Source organism: Microcaecilia unicolor, chromosome 4 (genome assembly GCF_901765095.1).
Source record: "Microcaecilia unicolor chromosome 4, aMicUni1.1, whole genome shotgun sequence".
Taxonomy (NCBI): Eukaryota; Metazoa; Chordata; class Amphibia; order Gymnophiona; family Siphonopidae; genus Microcaecilia; species Microcaecilia unicolor.
This window is the reverse complement of record NC_044034.1, coordinates 250,484,085-250,496,210: the sequence shown is the minus strand read 5'-3', so window position 1 is coordinate 250,496,210 and position 12,126 is coordinate 250,484,085. Positions and strand designations below refer to the sequence as shown.

At 45.0% G+C, this 12,126-nt stretch overlaps 1 protein-coding gene across 1 annotated transcript in view; it reads right to left on the bottom strand.

Moving 5' to 3' along the window:
* Window positions 1-11,359, bottom strand: part of LOC115469687 (multidrug resistance-associated protein 5-like) — a 416,281-nt gene extending 404,922 nt beyond the window's left edge. Inside the window, 1 exon segment of the mRNA XM_030202474.1 lies at window positions 11,256-11,359. Coding sequence (XP_030058334.1) covers window positions 11,256-11,359 — 104 coding nt within the window.
* Window positions 11,360-12,126: the final 767 nt, after the last annotated feature.

Sequence of the window (12,126 nt, the reverse complement as noted above, 5' to 3'; positions counted from 1 at the left end):
ATTTTGTAGATGATGATATACACTTTGCAGATCAGTCTTGCCTTGATTGGCAGCCAGTGTAGTGATTCGAGTAGTGGGGTAGCTCTTTCATATTTTGACTTCTTGAAAATTAGCCTTGCTGCTGTGTTTTGGACAGTTTGCAGCAATTTCAGTGCGCTTTCCTTGCAACCAACATATACTGCATTGCAGTAATCTAGTTGTGATAGTATAGTCGATTGTACTTTTACCCGGAATGATTGTCTAGGAAAATAGTCTCTGATCCTTCTCAGTTCCTATAGTGATCTGACGCATTTTGATGTTACAGCTGATAATTGATTATCTAGTGTTAGATGTTTGTCAAGAATGATTCCCAGTATTTTTAACTGTTTCAATTTGGTATCTTTGGTAGTTGATTATAAAGTTTTGGTGAGCTGTGGAGTTGTGCGGGTTTGACAGAACCAGGAATTTGGTTTTGTCCTGTTTAATTTAAGTTTGAAGGTTTCAGCCCAGTTTTCCATCAGGTCCGGACTTATTTTAACTTTGTCCATTGTTTCTGTGATATTGTTGTTGTAAGGTATGTAGAGGGTGACATCATCTGCATAAATGAATGGGTTAAAGCCGATTAACTCCAGTTTTTTTCACAGTGGAGCCATCATTACATTAAACAGTGTTGGTTATATTGGAGAACCATGTGGTACCCCATACTCGGAGATCCAGGGGGTTGATAGCTGTTTGGAAATTTTTACAATGTAGGATCTGGTCTTTAGGAAGCCGTTGAACCATGCAGCCACTGTACTGGTGACTCCCACGTAAATCGAGCAAGGTCATCAGTGTTGCATGATCTACTAGATCGAATGCACTTGACATGTTTAATTGCATTAATAATATATTCTGTCCTTGGCTTATTAAGCTTCTAAACTTTGTTATCAGGGTTGTTAGGACCGTTTTGGTGCTGTGTTGTGGTCTAAGCCTGATTGGGATTTGTGTAGGATTGAGAATTTTGTAAGGTATTCCATTAGTTGTTGTGTTACCAATCCCTCCATTGTTTTGGTCAAAAGTGGTATTAAGGCCACTGGTCTGTAGTTTGTGAGATCGCTGATCCTTTTGGTTGTGTTCTTGGGGATTGGAGTGAGTATGATTTCACATTTATCTTTTGGAAATTGGCCTTCTGCTAACGTGTATAGATTTTTTTAATTTTATTTTTACAATTTTACATTAATGTCAAGAGTACATCTTGATTAGTAAAGATGATTAACAGAAGAAAAGAATTACAGAACATAATTCTATAATTAGCCAAGTTACATTGAAGACAGAATAAAGAAAACCTTTAAAAAAAAATAACATGTTTAAAAGAAACATTACATTTCTCTCTTTTCAAACTCAATATATTATTCATCTATAGTCCACAACTTGGGAGGCATGTCACTATACCTAAGAAATTACAAAGAATAAACCTAAGATTCTTTCTTTTAGGAAATTGAGGAATGAGAAGGAGTTCCAAGAGTTCAAATATATTACGGAGTAGGTGTAATCATTTGTCTTGGCTGTGCTGAAGGTACTAGGGCTATTCTAGAATCAAAAATAGAATTAAATTGTATAGGATCAAAAAATATATACTTTACAGAATTTAATTTAACAACGCATGTACATGGAAAGTTTAACCAGAAAAGAGCTCCCAATTGTTGTATCTTTGGGCGTTATTTAAGAAATTCTTTACACCGTTTTTGGGATGCTTTAGAAATATCAGGAAACATTCTTATTTTTTAGTTCATAAAAAGCAGTTCTCTATGCAGGATAAACTGTTTTAGAATCCAATCTCTATCCAGTTGTAATACAAAGGAAACTATTAAGGTCATTGGAATTACTCCCAAATTTTCATCTTCCAAAGTTTGTGTCAGGATTAAATCCAAAATATCAAATGGTATTTCAGTTTATTGATTTTCTAGTTGTTGACTCTCCTTTTTCTTAAATGGTGGTAAATAGTAGATTTTTGATATTGAAGGATTCCGGTCCATTGTGTTCCAATCCGGTGTGTTCCAGTCCAGTGCGGACCAGTCCGGTGTATTCCAGTCTGTGTGTTCCGGCTCACTGGGCGGCGCCTGCAGTCCTTGCCTGTGCCGGTGTGCTAGCCCAGTGTTGGTTGGTGGGTTTTGCCTGCTGCTGTCGCTCCTCGTCAGCAGCCCAAGGGCTCACGTTTGCTCCAGAGCCCGTCCCCGCGGGCTCTGAACCTGAGAACCTGACATGTTAGTGTAGTGCTTAGTAGCACTTCTGTTACTGTAGTGCTTAGGAGCACTTCTGTCTGTGTAGTGCTTAGTAGCAAGTCTGTTAGTTCAGTGCTTAGTAGCACTTCTGTTAGTGTAGTGCTTAGGAGCACTTCTGTTTGTGTAGTGCTTAGGAGCACTTCTGTTGATTTACTGTTAGGAGCACCCCTGTTAGTTTAGTGCGTAGGAGCACTTCTGTTTCCAGCTTGTTCTAGTATCCTGGTCCCTGTGTTATCCTGTATCCAGTAAGTCCTGCCGGCAGCTCGAACCCAGGGGCTCAACTCCTGGGGGACAGTGGCTAAGTGCAGGTGAAGCAGTGCGGACCAGTCCGGTGTACTCCAGTCCAGTGTGTTCCGGTCCAGTGTGTTCCAGTCCGGTGTGTTCCAGTCCAGTGCCGACCAGTCTGGTGTCCTCCAGTCCAGGGGGTTCCAGTCCGTGTGTTCCGGATCACTGGGCAGCGCCTGCAGTCCTTGCCTGTGCCGGTGTGCTAGCCCAGTGTTGGTTGGTGGGTTTTGCCTGCTGCTGTCGCTCCTCATCAGCAGCCCAAGGGCTCACGTTTGCTCCAGAGCCCGTCCCTGCGGGCTCTGAACCTGAGAACCTGACAGATTGCAAAGGCCATGAGCCCGGCAAGATCACCCGCCCAGCTGGGGTCCAGCTCCGTCGTTGTTCTTGATCCTTCCATGACTCTTCATTGGTATCATGGTAAACTTTTGTCTCATCCTGTTTTGAAGAAGACCCCTGAAGCGGCAGCTGAGAGAAAATGTGTCTGGCTGCTCGGGATCGTTGAAAACCCAGTTTCGGACATTGACCTGTTTATCACGCTCTCTGAATATCGCCGCAACCTTGTCCTGAATCCAGCTTTGTGGGATACTCCTGAAGCTGTCGCTGAAAGGAGACGTCTTGGGAATTCCACGCTCTGGGCTCAGCTGGAGTCCAGTCCAGTTCCAGTGGCGCTTCCAGCCCAAGCAGCGCGTCCAGCCAAGCCTCCGATTCCAGTCCAAGTGGGGCTTCTAACTAAGCATCCGATTCCAGTTCAAGTGGCACTTCCACTCAAGCCTCGGAGTCCAGTCCGAGGGACACTTCTGACCGAGCCTCCGATTCCAGTCCAAGTAGGGCTTCTGACTGCGTCTCCGATTCCAGTTCAAGTGGCACCTCCACGCAAGCCTCGGAGTCCAGTCCGAGGGACGCTGTCAACTGAGCCTCCTAATACCAGCTTGGATCCCAAGTCCAACCCAATTTTTGATCTGGATCTGCTTATGATGCTCCATGATTACCGTGTTAAACTTTTGTCTGACCAAGCCCTGAAGGATACTCCTGAAGCTGCAGCAGAGAGCAAGCATGTCTCTTGGCTGGGGTTCTTTGAAAACCCGGTTTCTGCTATTGATCCCTCTACCAAGCTGTTCTTTTACCACTTCCAACTCCTCTCGGATCCAGCACTGCGGGATACTCCTGAGGCCCAAGCTGAAAGAAGGTGGCTTAGTAGTCCTGGATCGAGTTGCAGCAGTGGCAGTAAAGATGCTGAGTCCGGATCGAGTTGCAGCTGTGGCAGCCAAGATGCTGAGTCCGGATTGAGTTGCAGCAGTGGCAGTCCCGGCCAAGATGCTGAGTCCGGGGCAAGTTGCAGTCCCGGCCAAGATGCTGAGTCCGGTTTGAGTTGCAGTCCCGGCCAAGATGCTGAGTCCGGTGTGAGTTGTAGGTCCAGCCAAGATGCTGAGTCCGGATCGAGTTGCAGCAGGTCCAGGCAAGATGCTGCTGAGTCCGAATCGAGTTGCAGTCCCGGCCAAGATGCTGAGTCCAGTGTGAGTTGCAGTCCCGGCCAAGATACTGAGTCCGGGTTGAGTTGTAGTCCCAGCCAAGATGCTGAGTCTGGTGTAAGTTGCCGTCCTGGCCAAGATGCTGAGTCCAGATCGAGTTGCAGCAGGTCCAGGCAAGATGCTGCTGAGTCCGAATCGAGTGGCAGTCCCGGCCAAGATGCTGAGTCCGGATTGAGTTGCATTTCCGGCCAAGATGCTGAGTCCGGTGTGAGTTGTAGGTCCGGCCAAGATGCTGAGTCCGGATCGAGTTGCAGCAGGTCCAGGCAAGATGCTGCTGAGTCCGAATCGAGTGGCAGTCCTGGCCAAGATGCTGAGTTCGGTTTGAGTTGCAGTCCCGGCCAAGATGCTGAGTCAGGTTTGAGTTGCAGTTCCGGTCAAGATGCTGAGTCCGGTTTGAGTTGCAGTTCCGGTCAAGATGCTGAGTCCGGTGTGAGTTGTAGTCCCGGCCATGATGCTGAGTCTGGATCGAGTTGCAGTCCCGGCCAAGATACTGAGTCCGGGTTGAGTTGTAGTCCCAGCCAAGATGCTGAGTCCGGTGTAAGTTGCCGTCCCGGCCAAGATGCTGAGTCCAGATCGAGTTGCAGCAGGTCCAGGCAAGATGCTGCTGAGTCCGAATCAGGTGGCAGTTCCGGCCAAGATGCTGAGTCCGGATCGAGTTGCAGCAGGTCCAGGCAAGATGCTGCTGAGTCTGAATCGAGTGGCAGTCCCAGCCAAGATGCTGAGTCCGGTGTGAGGTAGTCCCGGCCAAGATGCTGAGTCCGGATTGAGTTGCAGTTCCGGCCAAGATGCTGAGTCCGGTTTGAGTTGCAGTTCCGGTCAAGATGCTGAGTCCGGTTTGAGTTGCAGTCCCAGCCAAGATGCTGAGTCCGGTGTGAGTTGCAGTCCCGGCCAAGATGCTGAGTCCGGGTCGAGTTGCAGTTCCGGCCAAGATGCTGAGTCCGGGTTGAGTTGCAGTCCCGGCCAAGATGCTGAGTCCGGTGTGAGTTGCAGTCCCGGCCAAGATGCTGAGTCTGGATCGAGTTGAAGCAGGTCCAGGCAAGATGCTGCTGAGTCCGAATCGGGTGTCAGTCCCGGCCAAGATGCTCCAAATTGCCAACCGATGGCGGAGCAGGAGCTGTGGGGCTCGCTCTCCGCCTGCCTCTCCTCTTAGGCATATCAAGGATGTGCGGGAAAATCAAGGTATTTGAATAGGAGCGTCTTCTCAAAGCTCCTTCTCAGTCGACATCTTGCCTCCCCTCTACGGCCCTCTGCTAACATGTATATGATATGTTTGGTGCTGCATTCGACGAATCATTCTAGTGGGTTTTTCATCACGTAGTTGGGGCATTTGTCTAGCAGACATTTCGCATGTATGTATTTTGTCAGTAGTGTCTTTACTATGCTCCTTTTGAGTGGTTTGAATGTGGACCAGTTTCTGTCTGCCAGTGGTGTTGTTGGTTTTGCAGTAATATAAGAAGTCAGTGATGGACGTTTGCGGTATCGCAAGGTTAGATCTTGTCTTTTTTAGTTTTTGATCAAATTATTGTGCTAACTCATCTGCTATAGGTGGTGTTTCAGTTGATGCCTATATGTCCTGTGTTTTCAGCAGATTTTTCATGAGTTCAAATATTTTCTTCGTATAAGTCTGTGCTGGGTTCATGTATGTGGTGTAGTATTTCGCTTTGGCTTTCTTTATATTGTTTTTGTATGCTCTTATGACTTTTTTCCATATGTCTTTGTTTATTTCTGTTTTGTTTTTGGCCCATGTTCTTTCTAGTCTCCTGCATAGTTTTTTCACCTGTAGTAGTTCATTGGAGCCCTTGGGTATTGCAGAACTTGCATGTTGAGGAGGTAAAAGGACTTCTGTTGCAGCAGCTCCCCTCCATTGCTTGTTGTGGTCAGATAGCCATGTGTGTGTAATCTGTGACCCTCAGCACAAATAGAAAATGGGCTGTTTCATAAAACTAAGTTATAATTTGCTGTGCTGCACAGTGTGTATGTGAAAGCTATATAGTCAGAGGTGTGGGTCAGAAAAGCCCTCAGAAACTGTGTGATGCAGAGTCAAGAAAAGTGTTAAGACTTCCAGCAGCACAGCATTTATGCACAGTTGAGCCCCCTGAAGAAGGCTTATTGCCGAAAGCGGACCGTGTTGAGTCTGAATTGTTGTTGCAACTGTTTTTGGAGAATAAAATCTTTTATGATTTGAAAACATTGGACTTCTGGAGTTCTTGGAACTTTTTATCCCCTTCCACCCTGTGTTTGGTTTGTTTGATTGCTGTGGAAGCATTCATTCCCCTCCTTTGTTTGATTTTAATGCATTATACATAGTTTGCTATCAACTTTTAAGACCTCCAGGGGTCTTTACTATGCTTTTTGGTGACTCTTGAGGAAGTTTTGTTGATTTTTATTTTCTGCAAACTTTAACCTGAAATGCAGCACATAAAAGTTTAATGGTGCATTAAAGCTGGTTGCTCTGTTGAAGATGTGTTGTGCTGCTGTGCACAAGTGCTGGTTGGCAATAAGTAACCCTGCTTTTTGAATATCTCTTGTAGTACTTGCCTTAAACTTCCTGGGTACAAATATCTTTAGCACCTTTGCGATTAGCGGTATATCAAATGCCTGTAAATAATATAAATAAACAGTTCAGAATGAGTGTTAGGCACATTTTGGAAATGTTTCAAGGAAAATTTTTTTTTTCAAATTAAAGGCACTGCAATGGGTGCTACAATAGCACCAGATGTGGCTAACCTGTATGCGTCCAAATTTGAGAGGAAGTTTTTGTCCAGTTCTTCTTTTCACCATCAGATATTGTCTTGGAAACATTTTATCGATGCTGTGTTTTTACTATGGAGTGGTGACAGTTCAAATTTGCAATCTTTTTTTTTTTTTTTGCTTGGTTGAATGGCTGTGTCATCACTTAAAGTTTACTTACCATTGTGATTCTCAACATATCCCATTTTTGGATCTTTGGATCTCGAGGACAGAGTCAGGTTTTGCTTATACTGTGTTTCAGAAGCCTACAGACAGGAAAACCCTGTTACATTTTCAGAGTGTCCCATCCACGTAAGCTGCTGGAAAGCATCCCAGTGGGGCAGTTTCTAAGGCTTCAACAAATTTGTTCCTCTATCATTAAGTTTAAAAAAACAAGCGATAGAGATGTTCTACAGGTTTATTCAACGGGGTTACACTGTATCCATGGTGAAGAAAGCTTATAAGGCGGCCCATTGAGCAGCACGTGAACATCTTCTTTTGCCATCCACTTTGGATTGGATAACGTGTTCTCCCCTACAAGTGTGGTGAGTTCAGTAATTCTGAAGTATTAGCATGTCTTGGAATTACATCGTAGTCTTCAACATCTTCCACTTTTTGCCTTTAGAGAGGCAAAAATCTTCATGCTATACTAGCTCCCTCTTATTTATCTGACAACTCTGGACACCTTGCTGTTGACAACCCAGTTGGACATTTTCTTTGTGCACACTGTAGGGTTTGTTCCAATTCATTCTCAGGGAACTCTCTGGTTTTAAATGATTATACTATCCATTTGAAAGCTTCAACCAATTGTAACTCCTCTAAGGTGGTATACACAATTTGGTGCACATGCTCCCTAGTGTATGCAGGTAAAACCACGAGAGTGTTGAAAGCAAGAATTTTGGAACATAAGGTCATTTGAAGTGCCAAGACAGTGTTGCCTCTCTGGTAGAACATTGCATAGCTGCATGGCACATGTTTGAACAACTGATATTTGTAGTGTTGTGAATTGAGGGGTCCCGAGCCCCCCAAGAGGGCTAGAGTGACCTTAATCTGACTCCATCTCTAAATAGCATTAGTACTGGAGTAAGCAGGGAGTTGTGAAGTTCTAAAAGGAATTGCCACTGAGAGAGACGTTAGGTCTAAGGGACCCGCATTAGTCCGCCTCTCAGCACTGGCAAGGAATAGATACCAGCCTTATGACAAACTGGATTTAGGCTACAGGTTATACAATGCAGCGAATGATAGCCTGATATAGCAAAAGCATTTATACTTACAGCCTTTGAACATTAAGTGAAGCCCACAAATCATCATTTGGAATGAGGAGTTTATTTACCAAGATACAAGTCAAATCAGTGATTGACAACAGGCACATACAATCAATTAATTATAGGAATATAATAAGCTGCAAACAGGTGTTAATTATTTGCTAATCTTTTATAATTTCTTTTACCAATTAGAGGTTTTACAAGGGAAAGCAATTAGGTAATTTGTCAATTCTGCTGGACACATTGGTTTCCCTTGGAGAGAGAGTGCCAACCCTTTTCTCTCTAGCTTAAACCAGGAAATACCCTGATTTTTATAGGTGCCCTCAGGATATGGATAATATGACAGTAGATATACCTGATTGGATCTATGCTAATGCCATGGTTGTCACTGATTGGCTCATGCTAATGAGTAGCTTCTATCTTGCTACGCCTTTCCTTTCTCACACCATAGCTGACCACAATCCTGCTCACAGGAAAGTCTCCCTCCTCTCTTGGACAGCTAGTTCCCTATTTTCTATGCACCTGGCATGACTCACTCATTTCTCAACTTGTTTTTCTAACTTACATTAGAGAAAATTCCACTTTGTATCAGATACGGGCTTCCATTTTGTGTTGAAATCCTCCATTTTGTTTCCATATCTATTAACTTAACTTTTCCTAATTTAGCTTATTTAGGCCTCAATCTGGGCTCCAAACTAGGCCATACTTTTCCAGTAAGCTCCCAGTTATGTCAGCCATCAGATTTCTGACTCAGCCAAGGTCTGTAACAGCCTGAGCTCTATGACTGGGCCCACCACCATTCCAGTGGGGGGGTCTCTGGCTGTACCATAATTATACAGTAGTCTTGGAACAGGTGGTTCCATCACCACGAGGAGGTGATCTGAATGCGATACTGTGTGATAAAGAGTGTTGGTGGATTCATCTTCTAGATATATTCGCACCCAGAGGTTTAAATCAAACTTGTGTTATCTAATGACATCTAAAGTTCTTGTTGCTATCTAAGAGTGGCATTTTATATTTTTTCTTGCTTCACTGGAACTTTAATAACATGAGGCAGTTGTATACCTAGGGGTTTTGACAATTTTTGCATTTTTGTATTTCTGTTTCCTACTTTTACTTTTTGTGAGGGTTTCTTCATTATTTGATGTCTTGTTTGCAGAGTTTTTATTAGTATTTAAAATCCATGTTTTTCTATGTATTTGATTAGTTTTTTCCTATTTGCTGTCATCACACCGTAAGTACTCCTTTAAATCTGCCAGCATCTTTTTGTGTCCCTCCCTGAGCCTTTCACTTGAGATGGCATTTGCCACGAGTTGAAATTGGAAATAAAGCCATATCCTACTGGTTAGAGCAGCTGCTTAGGTACCTACACAAAAAGCTAAAAGGTTATAGGTTTAAAATTGGAAGTGTTTAAACATTTTCCTTTTAGTTTTAGTGGCATACAAGTTCTACTAATGTTTATTTTCTTTATTTTTCAGATTGCAACTTTTATGAGACCCCCAGATGCAGATCCTCAGGACCGAAATGCCAGTGCTTCAGTGGACGTCGGGTGTTTATGGTTTAAGTCAGCACTGTCCCTGCTTGTGCAGCTAAGTAGTTGCTTTCTTTCATGTATTATATTTTTGATACTTGATTTATAAGCTAAAGACATTTTTTACAAATTGCACCCCAGAAGCTTTCTACTGCTGGACCTTGGGCACCATTCCACCCCCCCCCCCCCCCCCCCCCCCCCCGTGCCCCCTAAGGTTTTGCCCTGAGTTGGCTCCCAGGGGCTGATATGTTTGGGCCTAATTGGGTCACTTAGGCCTTCTACCTGACCCTGAGCCATTCTCAAGGGCCAACTGTCCTGAGCACCTCCCAAGGGTTGCTGATTTTCCCTTCTCCCTGAGGTGCCTCTAGGAGGTCCTGCCATGGCCCAGAGTACCAGCTCTTAGAAGAGCTCTGTGACCAACAATCCCAGGGTCCTCTGGCTCAGCAAAAAGGCCAAGCACAGAATCTCTGAATAACAGAGACCTGAAAACCCAGACCCCAATTTCTAGTCAAAAGGTTACTGCCAGTATGTTTCTCTTTTATTATAGTGAGTAAGTTCTCTGACCCCCTGATTAGCTTCAGCGATGCTTCCTCTATGTGCTTACATTACTAAACCCACTTTACTTTTATCCCCTTTAGTAGATAATATTTCCCAAAGTGTATAAATGTGATCCCATCAGTCTGCCTATGTCTCCTTCAGTGAATAATTGTTGTGGGGGCATAATCGAAAGGTCGTCCAAGTATGAATTAGGACGCCCTCGCAAAGTTGGGCAAAGTCGGGCAAAATCAAGTAGGTATAATCGAAAAATAGTATGGACGTCCTTAGACATTCGATTATCGCAGTTGAAAACGGCCAAATGAGGGCCGCACAAAGGTTAGTAAAAAGGGCGCCCTTAGACATTCGATTATCGCAGTTGAAAAAGACCAAATCTGGGCCGCACAAAGTATAGTAAAAAGAATGTACCTAGTTGTTCCGCAAGTACAGTGCATGCAGTTCCGGACATCCAGGTACGGGAAATATGAGAAGTGTCAAATACAGGAATCAAGGACATGTTCCTAACAGCCATAGGATCATGCAGTCCCACCGAATGTTCCTCATATTTCCCGTATCTGGATGTCCGGAATTACATGCACTGTACTTATGGAACATGCAGCTATATGCATATTGTGTATATCTGTTCGCATTCTTCACACTGATCTATATAAGGAAAGCTCCACACGCATCATTCAAATAAGGGCCCACACGCATGACAACCATTCATGCACGTCAGGGACATCTATGCTTACAGCGTCCACGTGCTGACTTGTCCATATATGGGATGGTAATCCATTTATGGACCTGTACACGAAAGCATGTCCCTCACGCATGGCCGTCCATATAAGGAGAAACATGGAGCTCCGTAGAGAGCCTAATTATAGTGAGGCGGAGAGCCTGCTGCTGGTGCAGCTGTGCCTCAAGCAGCGCCACAGGCTCTTCCTCCACCACTACCCCCTTCCCCCCAGGATTGACTCTATTAGAGCCTGGTCTCACATCAGGGACAGGTCGGATAGGCACTGGCATAGCAAGGGCGGGGCGGTGGGGGCGGTCCGCCCCGGGTGCAACTGGTAGGGGGGTGTCACAGTATCGCCATCGAGTTCCCTTCCCCCACTTATTCCACGCTCGCGGGCCGTCGCACATCTTCCACTTCCGGTCTTCAGCGACGTACTGCTGTTTGCTGCCTCGCTCACAGAGGGTTGAGCCAACGCTGTTCGAGGAGGAGGAGCTGGCCTTTTGGGGCATCGACGAGACGGACGTGGAGCCCTGATGCTGGATGAACTGCCAGCAGCACCGCGAGGCCGAGGAGGCGCTGAACAACGTGGAGGTGGGAACAATGGCCTCGTGGCTGCTGGCGCTCTTGGCAGCTGCGGACCTGGGCGCTGTTCGAGGATCCCTACTCTTTCCGGGTGGCCAGGGTGAGTGAAGGAACGGGTGTGGGGGGGGGGGGGGGAGAAGCAGTATAAGGTGAGAGAAGCAGTGCACCGAGCAGTGGGGAAGGGAAGGAACAGGGTTAGGAATTCCTGCTGTTTATGCACAGGAAATAAGGACGGGGATTTCAGGTCCTGTGTATGTCTTCTTAGATAGGCTATCTATATATGAAGTGCTATTGATATTTTCATCAAAATATTTTTAGTATTTCATCTCTGTTATATGGTGATTTTGAATGGAATTCTGGTTTTGATTGTCTTTATTTTTATTTTATTGCATTTCCGATTACTATTATTATTAATTTAAATAGGAACTTTTTTTGGACTTTTCACATGGGCACCTTGTTATAACATCAGCCCCATGATTATTGCTAAAAATAATTTTTTCATGTGGGGGGGGGGGGGGGGGGTTAAAAAAAGGTCAGCCCCGGGTGTCATGTATGCTAGCTACACCGCTGTGGAAAGGTAAGTGTTTGCTCCCCCCCCCCATGGCTATCAGGTCCTCCTCCTGTAGCTACACATATAAGAGCTCCATCATCAATGTAAGCACTAACTTGAGTCTGCATTCAAGGATAATGAGTA